This window comes from Conger conger, chromosome 9 (genome assembly GCF_963514075.1).
Source record: "Conger conger chromosome 9, fConCon1.1, whole genome shotgun sequence".
NCBI classification, from domain to species: Eukaryota; Metazoa; Chordata; class Actinopteri; order Anguilliformes; family Congridae; genus Conger; species Conger conger.
Genome location: NC_083768.1, coordinates 47,806,387 through 47,819,745, shown reverse-complemented (window position 1 = coordinate 47,819,745; position 13,359 = coordinate 47,806,387). Strand labels below are relative to the sequence as shown.

The 13,359-nt window shown below is 42.4% G+C and overlaps 1 protein-coding gene across 1 annotated transcript in view; it reads right to left on the bottom strand.

Annotated features, from left to right (window-relative positions):
• ctnnal1 (catenin (cadherin-associated protein), alpha-like 1) overlaps positions 1-13,359 on the bottom strand; it is a 70,076-nt gene that overhangs the window by 10,140 nt on the left and 46,577 nt on the right. The window contains exons 4-10 of the mRNA XM_061255355.1: positions 12,723-12,842; positions 10,974-11,063; positions 9,920-10,090; positions 7,402-7,602; positions 2,577-2,663; positions 1,453-1,611; positions 461-553 (exon numbers count right to left, since the gene is read on the bottom strand). Coding sequence (XP_061111339.1) covers positions 461-553; positions 1,453-1,611; positions 2,577-2,663; positions 7,402-7,602; positions 9,920-10,090; positions 10,974-11,063; positions 12,723-12,842 — 921 coding nt within the window. The remainder of the gene's footprint in view (positions 1-460; positions 554-1,452; positions 1,612-2,576; positions 2,664-7,401; positions 7,603-9,919; positions 10,091-10,973; positions 11,064-12,722; positions 12,843-13,359) is intronic.

The following is a 13,359-nucleotide window of genomic DNA, read 5'->3' as shown; positions in this document are numbered from 1 at the left end:
CCTGACTGCTCTCATAGAAAAAGGAAAATCATCTGTCATGTTCATGTTCTGTGTTTAGCAAGAACAGATTTGTCTCCAAAACACAAGAGAAGCCAAGGTTCTTCTCGTGACCAAGATTTTCGAGGCCAGCACACAAAAAGGTTTTGTTCCTGCATCCTCACGTGCCCGTGTCACAGACATGAGTTTATAACCTCATAATTTTTTTTATATATTTGTAGGACCTGGCTGCTGGAATAAAGGCTCATGTGAGCAAAGAGCCAGGACAGGCTAGGAAAAATAATTTATTAAAACTATTAACGCACTTTTGTGACGAAGAAATACAGAAATACATTGAAGAAGAGTACAATTGTTCAAAATGTAGACCCCTTTAATACTGGTCATATTTGGCTGTCAAGCTGCTTTTAGCATTACGTGCTCAATGCCTGGTGTCCAGTGAGGGTTGCCGTTTCCCAGGATTTACCTGTGGCCCGATGACCTGGAAGGTCTCTTCGGCGTGTATGCATGTGATCTCCAGGGGCTCTGTTCCCGAGACGTGACGCAGGAGTCGACAGGTCTGCGTGAGAGCAGGATCAAGAGGAGATCTGTGAGCGTATGTCAATGGGACAGGGTTGCCCATATTCTGGGAGCCAATATAACTGCTGATCCAACCTGACAGTTTGATTAAGAAATCCAAAGAGGAGAGGGGAGGTGGCATTTCAAGTCTGCTATATATCCTTTTTAGTTCAAACTATCAGTCTTTTGACTGTGTTCACATTTCTTGTGGAGAACAGAAAAATACTCAAATGGCTGTAATGTTAGGTATGTATGGATACGTTTACAAAGTTATCGTTATTATCGTTATATTAGACCTGTAATGTGACAACTTTGTGATATGTCACTTAAAAGACAGTGGATAAAAGAAGCCTGAATGTCTCGAGATTTTCATTTATGCATTTCAATGCATCAGGCAAGCCGTTTTCCCAATGTACCAAGATCACAAAACTCAAAGGCTTCTCCACAAAGATACTGTCATGTGACATGTTCAATGCTCTCACTGTACAAGTACAAACACAAGCTAAAAGCAACAGGCAAATGATCCTATGTCATATGCAGAGATCTCAGAAAATACAGGAAATACTTTTGCAAAGAATATGACCAAACTCCCCTAACATGCTAAGGTTTTTCTAACATCATCATCCCAATTCCACTGATGAATACAACGTCGTTTTTAGGTTTGAATTGAATCATTATATGTCCTTAACTTTGACATACAAATATAACAGAGATAAAAATCGAACTATTTTTTAATGCTTGCACATTTATCATGAATTTTGGCAGTTGAAACACCCAACTTCAAAACAGCTTCAAGGACAATTGCTGTTTGAATCCAGCCCTAAGGGTTAGTAAACAACATGGGATGTGTTCTGGTTTCGCAGAAGGGGGTGACACCATTTCGCAGTCAGGCGGTCTTACCTCCACAAGCTGTTCCTTCTGCTCGGTCAGTTTCCGGGAATACTCAGCCCCCGCCTCTAGGTTGCCCTCCTCCCCGGACACCTTCAAGGCCTTCAGCACAGTTTGATCAGAGTGGTACTTCAGCAGGTCGGCTGCTCGACCCACTGCTGCTTTGTGGAGCTGAAGGACGGAGAGAAGCAGGGTCACACAAAATGTCCAGACACCCTGAATTTCTGACTAACAGTGCAAGTTAATTAAAACAGAAGAAAGTTGTGCGCTCCTAGTCTAACCTCGCCTTTTGTTTTGCCAAGATTTCAACATTAAACATCTTCATCATGGTTTATCTATATCACCTAGTGCTGAAACATTTGTAAGACAAAAAGCACAGTTAGACTTACATGTACGTTTATTTTATTTTTTTGTTCATGTGGTTTGATTTACAGCTTTTATTAAGGATATTTTTTATGCTTTATGTAGAAATGACTACAAGTCCCTCATTTCAGGGCACCATAATATTTGAGACAAATGTTAGTTAGGTGTGTTCAATCTCTTCCTCAGTAAAGATATAACAGTGGTTTCCGTATCTAGTATTGATTCTTGGCTTTTGATTGCCTTTGGAGTCTGCGGGATGAAGCATCGTCCAATGAGTTTGGAGGCATTTGGTTGAATTTAAGCAGTTAAGTGGCTGCTGTACACTTCAGAATAAATTCTGCCGCTGCTATCAGCAGTTACATTATGAACAGAGACAGGTCAGCCAGTGCTTTGGACATACATGCCCAAACTATAACAGCCTGCAAAAAAAAAAAAAACGTGGCATATTTTAGCGTTTTTGGTCACTCAGATTATTTATTCAGGTTTAGAGCCAACATAAATCACTGTTTACAGGCTGCTGAAAATGCTATAAAATGAAATGCTAATTGACGTGTGTTCTTTGCTATTATTTATGTTTTGTAAAGAGGCATAAGTCAGAACCTGGAATTCACAGAAAATAAACTTTGCAGTCTTTGATAATTCATAAAAAGCAACACATATAGACAATTACAATAAGATCTGAGACGATGAGGTGGGAGGTTTTTCTAAAATTGGCTGTTTTCACATGGAATGACTCTAGCCTTTTGCGGCTTCCCTTGCAGATGGAAGCTCACCTCTCTTCTGAGTTCATTGGCACTCTGGCAGGTCTTCAGAATGCACACCTCCATGTCCTCTGAGGGTTCTTTGGCTTTGAATGACTGCTGCTTGCAAAAACAGAAGAGAGTAAGAAATTCACCAGACTGTACATATTGAGCAGCCCAAACCCATACTCAGGACAGGTGAAACACGTGTAAAGGCGACAAACATAATTCCAACTTCAGCACTTTAAAATAAATCGTGTTCATTTTTTAACAAGATAAATATGTACACTTTTTTCCATATGTATAAATTGGAGAAAATATAAAATAGCCTTTTGATATTCGCTTTAACTTCACTTTTGATTGGTAGCAGGCTAAATGCCCATACTGTTGGCTTTTGTATAGCCATATTAATGTACAGAAGTAACATGGTCTCCAAAACAATGATACCAAACCCTGCTAAATATGCGGTACAAAATCTTTGTTGCTTTCAGGACAAAAAGCTAACTCAAAATGTCAATTGTATAAAAACAGTTCATATTATAGGCTTCATAATATCATATTATTTGTTTACGTGGGTTCACTGTATATAGTATAAGTATAAAAACCTAATTTTGGATTACACAAGATTCAATTCAATTATCACTCTGCAAGTCAGAAATACTGACTTGGGCATTGTTCAAGCCATTTACAGCACACCAGCTGACTAGTACCAGGTACATAATGTTATTTGTTTTGACATTGTTTAAACATAATATCGTGATTGTTCTAATCCTGTAAGTGCACAAGCTGCACTTCCCTGTTGAGACAATAATGGACTTCTCCATTCACATCTGCTCACCTGCTACACCTCTGAAGCTCTGTGTAAAGTGTGTGAAACATGGCAAAGTCTTTGAAAGGAGCATGTTAAAAGCATTAGGAAAGCGGTAGGGAATCCTTCTTTAAGAAGGGATTACAGGAAGACGTCAAACAATGGCAGCTGCCACCGGGATACTACTTTGAAACGCCTACAGTAATGCCATGGTAAGGCACTTTTGGCTTGCGGCAAACCTGAGGCTCAGCACCCTGGGAGGGGAGAGCGCTGCAAGCCAGAGAACACGGATCATTCGCCTTTTGACGGCAAGATGGAAGAATGCCCTTATCTTTACGAGACAGGACTGTTAAAAACGAGCTGAAACGGAAGTTAGAGTGACACTAGCTTCCACAATATGACATACGCTCGAGTGAAAGGGAAATTTTTGGAGGCCGGTGAATCGATTTGACTGATGTTAAATGAGGAGGGGAAGCAGAGCTGAAGCCTGTGGCTCTGGGGGGAAGAAAAGAAAAGGCTCTCCTGCTTGAAAGAATATCGATTGAGGGGGTACACCATGATGTCAAATCTTGCTTCCCAGGAAGTGTATCACAATTTGATACTTTTTTTGAAAAACTTCAAGATGTGTTCGTATGGTTATGAAGAATTGACTAAGACTTTTATTTCAGCTCGTCTTTAATGAGAGATGTTACTCCAGACAGCACCAAAGCTTGAGAGCTGAATATTTATACTGTAAAAGTCAGTCAGTAAACTCTAGGGCAAACCCCTGTGCAGTAAAATACAGCTTTGGCCTAATAAGGTTTGATATTTCGACAACACGAACACACATTGCAGTTTTCCAGGACTTGAAAGCATGACAAAATTGCGACCAGTGAATCAGGATGCCGTTCACATTCCTGCGAGATGAAGAATCCTTGTTTTCCAAACAAAGTTAGAAAAACCTGCACAATTCAGCCAAGCTACACAAACAAGGGAGACATACTACTAGAACTACTAAACTCTCAAGTAGACACTGTGCAATTCCTCTATTCACATTTTCCATGGGCTATGATGTCGAGTACTCCACATTTTAAGGAAATAAGCAGATAAGATAGAGATAATAGATAAGACTTGATTCATGAGCCGGTATGATAGATATCAAAATGGACGACTCATAAAATGACAACATTGAGTGATACAGCTTCTGTTACACATACCCCAATGAATGTAGCTAATGTTTAAAGTAGCACATTATTTCAGATACTATTTGTTGAAAGAAGTGGAGCTTATACAGGCTATTCTGAAACGCGATAATACTTCAAGATGTAATGACCATACATTTATTACATTATTCTTACATATATAAAATTGAACATTTTAATTTAGGTTTATTTACAGTTAGTAAATACATTTATTGTACAGTAGGTTTTGCCCTCTTTTTAGACTTGAACTGTGCGTACCTTTAAGTGAAGTCACAATGTTGTTTACAGTGCAGGCTACCTTTCCTGTGTGAACTGCACAACAGAATTGAAGGGAGGAAATTAGCTAACCATAAAATAAGTTGGAGTCTCATTCCATGTTGTTTTAATGATTGTATCTTCAATCATACACTTACTGATGACACACCTTTCCACCAAAAAGTAAAAAAGCAGGTATGAACATATCTGCTTTGTGCCGCTTCCAAATATCAGTCTGTTCTTAGGACAGCTACGCTTTTCAGATATATAATTTTGAGCTTTAATTATGGGTTCCCTTTTGCTGAAAGAACAGGCTCCTTAACGATTGCTACTGTATTAAGGGGATATCAGGAGACGGTGTTTAAAATTCCACAGCCAGAGAAAACACTGTTAGAGATGGCAGACAATACACAATTGTTTAGCTTTTTTGCAAAAGAACTGGAACACAGCTATTCAATCAAATTGACGTGACCATTACATTCCTGCGTGCTTGTAGCGGAAGATAATACAGCAAGTAAGGAGAAAGAAGAAAAAGCAAACCGTTATACTGAACTGAATGCGGACAGGAATGCAATGGCTACATAGCGAATTTGCGCACGAATTTGAGCATCAAAGCACAATGCGTCTCGCTGATAGATATTCATGCAGCTCCGAGGCCCTGAAAAGGCGTGAGGTGAATGGGAAATGGAAGGCAGGGCTCAAGGCGCAGGAGGACAATGGCGCCGAACGTCTATATGGAGGCGGAAGTTGTATGCGTTTTGTTTCCTTTGGAGTCTTCGTCTGAAAGGAGTATGCATCTCGCTCCTTGGCTATTGTTCGGGAACCTAGCAACAGCATGAGGGATCAGGGACAGGTGGTGCGGAAGAGAAGCGGTCAAATTCAGAGGCGATGTTTCAAGGGAGCGCTGGCCAAGTGCCTGACCGCCTTACCTAAGAGAAGCTGTGAGAAGAGGCTTGTGCCTACCTCAGTGGCTTGTCACACCCACTGAGGCAAATGGACGGGAGCAGGCAGAGAAGAAGAAAGAGGGGGAGGAAGGGAAGTAAAGAGGGATATGAGGAGGGAGAAATGGGATAGATGGTAGGAGGGAAAAGGAGGCTTTAGGGGGTGCGAGGTAGGCCAAGAGAGCGGGGTCCCTCACACCTGGTCCTGGAGAGCTGCAGGGTGAGCTGGTTTTGGTTGCAGAGTGAGGACCACTCCAATAGAGTCTATTGCTGTCTCTCAAAAGGCCCTCCCTCGCTTATAGCCACAGGGATAGCGGGCACAGATCACCTCACCACGAAGACCACATGCATAATGCACACATAATGACACGCACATATAATTCACGATGCACACTGAAGCACAGACTTCAGATTTCAGACTGTGCCAGTGCAGTCTGGCCAGTGTCCGTGTCACGTGCAGTCCTCTAGCTCAGAACGTACAGGCAGCTCGGAGAATGGAACAGAAGCAGTTGGGCGACGTTAAATATTTCAGAGGACGTGCGGGCAGCCGTCGTCCCTTGGAATCAAGGCAGAAAATGGCGGCAATGGGACAGGTCTACTGTTAGAAATGAGCAAATCTAATTTTGAAAACAAAATTCACTGCTGACAAATGGGTTGGGGGTGGCACATGTTCTTCCTTTGAAAGGTTTATCAGGAGACCAGTGACTAACATTATGGCTTCTGATTTTATTATGGTTCCATGTTTTTCCAGTTCAGGCCTTAACCACTGGTTTTTGTAAAACACATTATTCCTCGATATGGCTAATTGAGTGATGGTGGCCATAACTTCTTGATAATTTATTTATACAGGGTAGACTGGCTGTGTACACATGCTCATTCACAGCAACGCCCTGTTGGCCCTGAACATAGAAAGGATTTCGGGTTGGGTTGGGATTTCGAGCCCAGAACCTTCTTTATGTGAGGCGACAGTGCTATTCACTGCACCACCATGCCTCAAACCCCTGCTTGTCTGGATCTCCTCCTCATTTGTAAGCGTTCCGATAATAATGTTTAGTTTTGAAGAAGATATCTGGGTCTTTAGGCAGGGTAGGCGGTCCAATATGGGGGCACCTGTCTCCTGAATGGTTGGTTATTCTGATCGTTTTGTCTATCCACGTTCCACACACTGTCATAGAGGTTAACATTGTTATAATCACATCTTTCATCAAATTAATTTCTGACGGAAAGCCCCATTAGTCCTTTGTGTGCTATACTGTACAAATAAGATTGCATTGACCTGAACAGAAACTAATTCCCCAGAATAAGTAACCTCTGTGACAAAACCGTAGCCTCATTTATAACATTATATAAAAACCATGTAATATGACATCTTCAATAAAACATGCACAGTTGAAGGGCCTTTTCGGTGACAGGGCGGACACAGTGTCATACTTCCCGTTTGCACCAGTTGGAGCGTGAGTCTGTGGGATTGGTGTGTAAGTGTGAAAGGGCCACCATGTAGCTAAGGTGCTAGACCGGGACAGACAAATAAGATCTGTGCAGCTGCAGGGCCCTTGAGCAAGGCCCTTAACCCCGCATTGCTCTAGGGGGGATGGTCCCCTGCTTAGTCTAATCAACCATAAGTCTCATTGGATAAAAAGAAATAATAAAGAATTAATCGGGGACGTACTCACCGCCTCTGTCCAGACGGTGGTCAGCTGGTCCAGCTCCTGCCTGGTCATGTGACAGTGCTGCAGGATGCTCTCGCGGTTCTCGTGGCTGGTGTAGGCCGAGTCGGTGAAGTCCTCCGTCTGCTCCACCACCTCCTCCAGCTGAGCGACCAGAGTCTCCGGCGGCACGGAGAACAGCGCCTCCCGCAGGCCCTCCACCTTACCCTGGGGGACCGAGAGCTCGTCAGGGCCGTCACTGTGGCTCCACGCAATCTACAAACCCTACTTATAAAAATAATAATAATAATAATAATGCTTGAGCAGTGGTCTCCAACCCTGTCCTGGGGAGCTACTGGGTCTGCTGGTTTTTATTTTCACCTTAAAAATCTGCACCCTGTTGTGACCAAGGTAATCAGGTGAGGTGAGTAAACTGTGTAATCAATTGCTCTACTTGATTAATGAAGTGCAGAGTAACAACGAAAACCAGCAGACCCTGCAGCTCCCCAGGACCAGGGTTAGAGACCACTGTGCTAGAGAGTCACACATGAAAGCACAGTTTAGGAACATATATAACAAGTTAGAAGAAACTAACCCCAAAAAAGGATCTATGTATATATGACAATAAAGTCAAAATAGAGTATGGAGGATGATAAAATCAGGTATGAAAGTAGATTATGAAATTGTTTGATTGCAGAAGCAGCCAATACACCATGGGGTGTCACCTTGAAGGGAGACGTAATGTATAGGCATGCAGTTGCTAGAACTTTTTAGCTCAGCCCTTACTCTGTGAAGTCTGGACAGAGCTGCTGATGGCCAGAGCTGAATACAAACTACCCAACACACAATTAATTCAAGCATTAAATTCAAAAATGGGGGGAATGTTTAAGGTTAGGGCATGGGGAAGTGGAGAGAGTAGGGTGAGGTTCTCAGCTGCGGAAAATTAGCCTCTAGCTACACAGAAAAATGGCAGTGACAGTGTTAAGGCCAGCTAGTTACTTAGCTAGACTTTTAAAAGTAGTTTCTGATCTACCTCGCTAGCTAGTTACCTAGCTGACCCGCTGATATGGGATATGCCAATTTTTGTCTCAACCGTAATTGTAACCTATAAACGGAACTAATCTGTTACTTGATCACTTTATCTGTTAGACAAAGCACTGTCCGTAAGACTACTTCTGTTCCGGAAGAGCAAACTGTGATGCAAAGCCCATTGACTCATCAGTAACTACAGCTGAACGCGATTGACAATAAAAAGATACCATCAGGTGAGATTCCTTGTAATTTCTGTCGGGTAATCTTCACTGGATGAAAGTTCCCAACAGCAAGAAGCACAAATTAGTATTTTGACAAAGAATAAGCTTACATTTCAGAAATTCCCCTTCACGTGGGAGCTTGTCCATGCATGTAGCGTGACCATTTATCTTGTTATCGCCTACAAAATCTATCTTTAGCATTAAGGCAGTCTGAATTGTAAACAGTAAACTCTGGTTGGAATACGAGATATGGCTGCTTGCAAGCCCAGAGGACTGCCACATGGATTCATTATTAGTCATAAATGCATAAATATAGCATGTGTTATTCAAATATCAGGCCTGTAAACAAAACATAAACTTACTAAGCTTAACATTCAAAGGCCTTTGCTAATGACTTGCCATAGCATATAATTTGTCACAACAGACATTTTTGGGGTTAGCTTGCAATTCAAATCACAATCTGCACACTTCGCAGAAATTGCCTTAATTGCAGTAAAAAATAAAATAAAGCCTGAGGCATAAGCATTTTAAATTAATGTTTAAATTAAACATCATACTGTTGACAACACCAAATATGTTCCTATATTTTTTCAGGTTTTAAGATTTTTGACTTTGAAAACCTTATCCATCATTGACCCATATACAGAGCAGGCCATACAAAATTAAAAACTAAACTGACAACCTATACTTTAACCTCATATTCAACATTTTGTTTTCAAATCCAAAGTGCTGGAGTACAGAGCCAAAACAACAAATACTAACAGACTGCATGGCATATCAGCTCGAAGCATTTTAATTAAATATCTATTTGCTGGGCAAAAACATGAATCCCAAAAATACTGAATTTTCTTAAATTAACACAATCTGTGACTTATATTACAAGAGTAAGGAGTAAGTAAGGCAAGAGTAATCAATTTGGCAAAGGTTACTATTGACCCATTGGCTTAAAGATGTATCTTTTCTTTTTTCAGTATAGCGTTTTTTTATTGCCTCTGGGTTTAGGGGCAGTGTGGCATTGAATCACAGACAGAAATCTTCATCTTGAATGGTATCTCTTCTTACTGTACAGTAATGCATTTACTTTTGCTTTTTGAGAGCCTCATGGTGTGGCTGAAATTCAGCAAGCAGGGGTCATGAACCTGTATGAAGTAAAACAATTCTTAAAACGACATGCATATATATAGTTATCGTTCTTGGTGTGGATGAGCCTTACAGATGTATCTACAGGCTGGAACACCATGCCCCCTCCCCGGTCTGCCCACCCAGTGTGATGAGCCCTCGGGCGGCCCTACCTTGAAGTCTTTGATCCCGGCGTAGACGCTGGCGGACAGGGCCTGGGCGTCCCCACCGAACCGCGTGTCCGTCACGATCTCGATGACCTGCTCCAGGGCGTAGCGCATGCGCTGGAACACGGCGTCCTTGTTGTGGCGCGCGGACTCGCAGTCGGGGTGTCTGAGGCAGGTCTGCAGCGGGAACAAGCGCGTACACACAGACACACAACCATACATGTGAATGCATGCACACCAACCACCCACACACATACACACACACACTAACAGCCTCCAATGGCAATCAAAAGCCAAGAATCAAGACTAGATACTGAAAGCTTTCTTATACCTGCGCTTAGGAAGTGATTGAATACATTGGACTAATCAGAAACAGCTGAGAAGCCAACTGTCCCATTACTTTTGGTCCTCTAAAATGGGGGGACTATGTATGAAAAAAGATGTAATGTAAAAATAGATCACTCAATGTAGAGTGTGACAGTCTGGATATCATATTCATTGATTTATTTCAAACCCAATGTGCTGGAGAAAAGAGCCAAAGAAACTCTACCACTGTCCAAATATTCATGGACCTCACTGTATATTTTGATTTGTGGTACTGTTATCACAATGCTACTAAAAGTGCTTCAACTCTTATCAGAAGGATTTAGGTTAATTTTAACCTGAAATAACGCAGGCAATGGTGTCAAATTATAAAAACAAAACAACAAGGGGCATATGTCATATCTAACAGTGTCTTGATCTCAACTTTTTGTTATAGAAGGGGCAATTAACTGGAAAATGTAATGAAGGCATGTTTCCATTTAGCCAGAATAGTATCTGTCCATCCACTTAGTTTCACTGAAATGTGTCACATAAAATTTTTTGCTGTAGCTCCCCTGGTAGTGGACCCGTCCTACTGTGTCATCAAATTAACCAAAATTTACATTTGAAACAATTCTCATTTTTGGGTGAACTGCCCCTTTAAGACTTGGGACTGAAGCACTCCGGTGTGAGAGTGATGAGCAGACCCTAATTGATCGTTAATAATTTACACCAAATGATTTCAAGCAGAGTCAACCTTTGAAGCGGTGAGGAGCATCATGGTACACTTCTCTAGCACAGCCCGGGCAGCGGCCATTCTGGCCTTCTTCTTCTCATCCTTCAAGTCCTGGGGAACAGGCACAGGTGTGACAGTGAGACCATCGGAACAGGAAAGAGGGGCTAAACAGTGCTAGCCAAATCTGGCTATCCTGCTAAAAAACTACAAAGACCAGAATACATTGCTGTCACAGGCTGGGCAGTACTTATTTTAGGCTGGTCAAGTTGGTAAACCAAAAAACCAGCTGTGCTGATGGACCAGCCTGGCCAGGAGAAAGACAATAAGGGTTGGTTTCACAGACACAGAACCTAATCCTAAATCCATCCTGGACAAAACTGGTTTTTGTATGAAGAATCTCCATTCAAGATTGAATTTTGTCTAGGACCAGGCTAAATCTGTGTCTGTGCAACCAGCTCTAAGAGACTGTGTGAGCCTGGTTTCACTCTGATCAGTGAGAATCATTTTCACAACATTCTCATTCAGTTGAAAAAAGGTCTCAGAAAGTAACCAGACAGAAGATGGTGTCCTAGCTTTTATATTGAACTACTTAAAATGCTATTGTCAAGCAGCTACACAAGAGGAATAGCCAAAATTTGCCGTGACTGTTTACAGAGGCGAACAGAGTAGAGTATAGGCACATCAAATAAAAATGACGAATACGCAATAATACATTTCTGAAATCATATCGCTGTAAGATCCGTTGTCATATCTCCCCCAATAAGAAACTTCTGGAAAGTATTTTGGGGAGGCAGAATCTTTGAAGTGAAAAATGAGTGCCTACTCTCCAGGCACAGTGCTGTGGATGACAAGGGAGATGGGATTGTCTATTATTATGTTATGCTGCTAGAGCCTCAACAGATATAATCTCTTGACAAGATGGGTTCAGCAGCAAACAGAAGATATCAGCATGGTCTCACAAGTAAAATATGCAATATGTTTGTGAAACTCTACGTCAGAACCAAAAACACAAACATATACTGAAACACGGTCCTCTGGCTGAGGTTTTTTTCTTTCGTGAAATAACTAAATCTGAGGTGTAACGCCTTCATCACAGTGTGGAATAACCACACATCCTCTTTAAATATAAGGCAGTCCTACTGCATGACAGAGAGCTCCATTTGAAGGGAGTCCTAAAACGCTAAGCAGGTTGTTATTTGAAGGACAGGCACTTTTACTAATCAGTGTTGTGAAGGGCCTGCCATTAAAATGCCAGGAGTAGGAGTTGGCATCATAACCATCTGCTGTTAAACAGACAGGCGTACAGTCTGCTTCCGTTTAGGCACGGAGCACAGCAACGACTTCAGCTCATAAATCAGACCGCAGAACACTAAAAGTGGTCCGGCAAGGTCACGTAACACACACACCAGTGCCCTAGAACATTCATTAGGTCTGCCGTTGTCTAGATCTATGACCGGCTGGGTTATAGTAGGCTGTAAAACTTTCCGCAGGCAAACCCTGCAGAAGCGTACACTTGGGTTTTTTATTTTGCCTCTCCCACACACTCCTTCACTCGACGCGTTTAGACCGTAAACAACCCGAGACCCCGCACTACAAAAACATAAAGGTTAACTTGCACTCTAAATGCCTCTAAGTTGAACGACTTTGTGTCGACTGTGATTACATTTCACTTGAAACAGATGTGGGCAGGGGGAGTTTGGGAGATATGGACATCGTTTCTAAATGGTAGGGGAGACGGACAAAGGTTTGAAAGCGTTGGACGGCGCCTACGTTTTGGCGGTCTCCGGTCAGGTGGGCGAACTCCACCATCTCATTGCCGAACTGGCTGAAGATCTGCACAAACTCCTGGAAGCTGATCACTCTCTCCAACTGCCCTAGGGTGGCCAGTACCTGCAGGGGGAGCAGAGGGCAGGGGGGTTGTTTGAACACCAGAGAGTGGGACAATGTTCAAATGATGGAACTAGCCATAAATGGCTTTATACAGGAGGCCCACGGAAGATAATTTGTCCTTCTAGACCAGTGGTCTCCAACCCTGGAACTGGAGAGCTACTGGGTCTGCTAGTTTTTGTTTTAACCTTCAAATCAGCACTCTGAGACCCAGCTAACCAGGTGAGGCGAGTTAATAACTGTGTAATAAACAGCTCTAACTGATTATGTGCAGAGTAACAACAAAAACCAGCAGACCCAGTAGCTCTCCAGGACCAGGGTTGGAGACCACTGTTCTAGACTGCCTGTCCATCTGAACAGGGCGACATTAACTCAGGAGGTCTGGCAGTCTGGTTGCTGGTACAATCCCCCAACCTGGGTGTATCAAAGTCTCCCCGAGCAAGAGACATAACCCCCAATTGCTCCTGACAAGCTGGTTGGTGTCCTGCATAGCAGCCAGTCGCTGTTGTATGACTGTGTG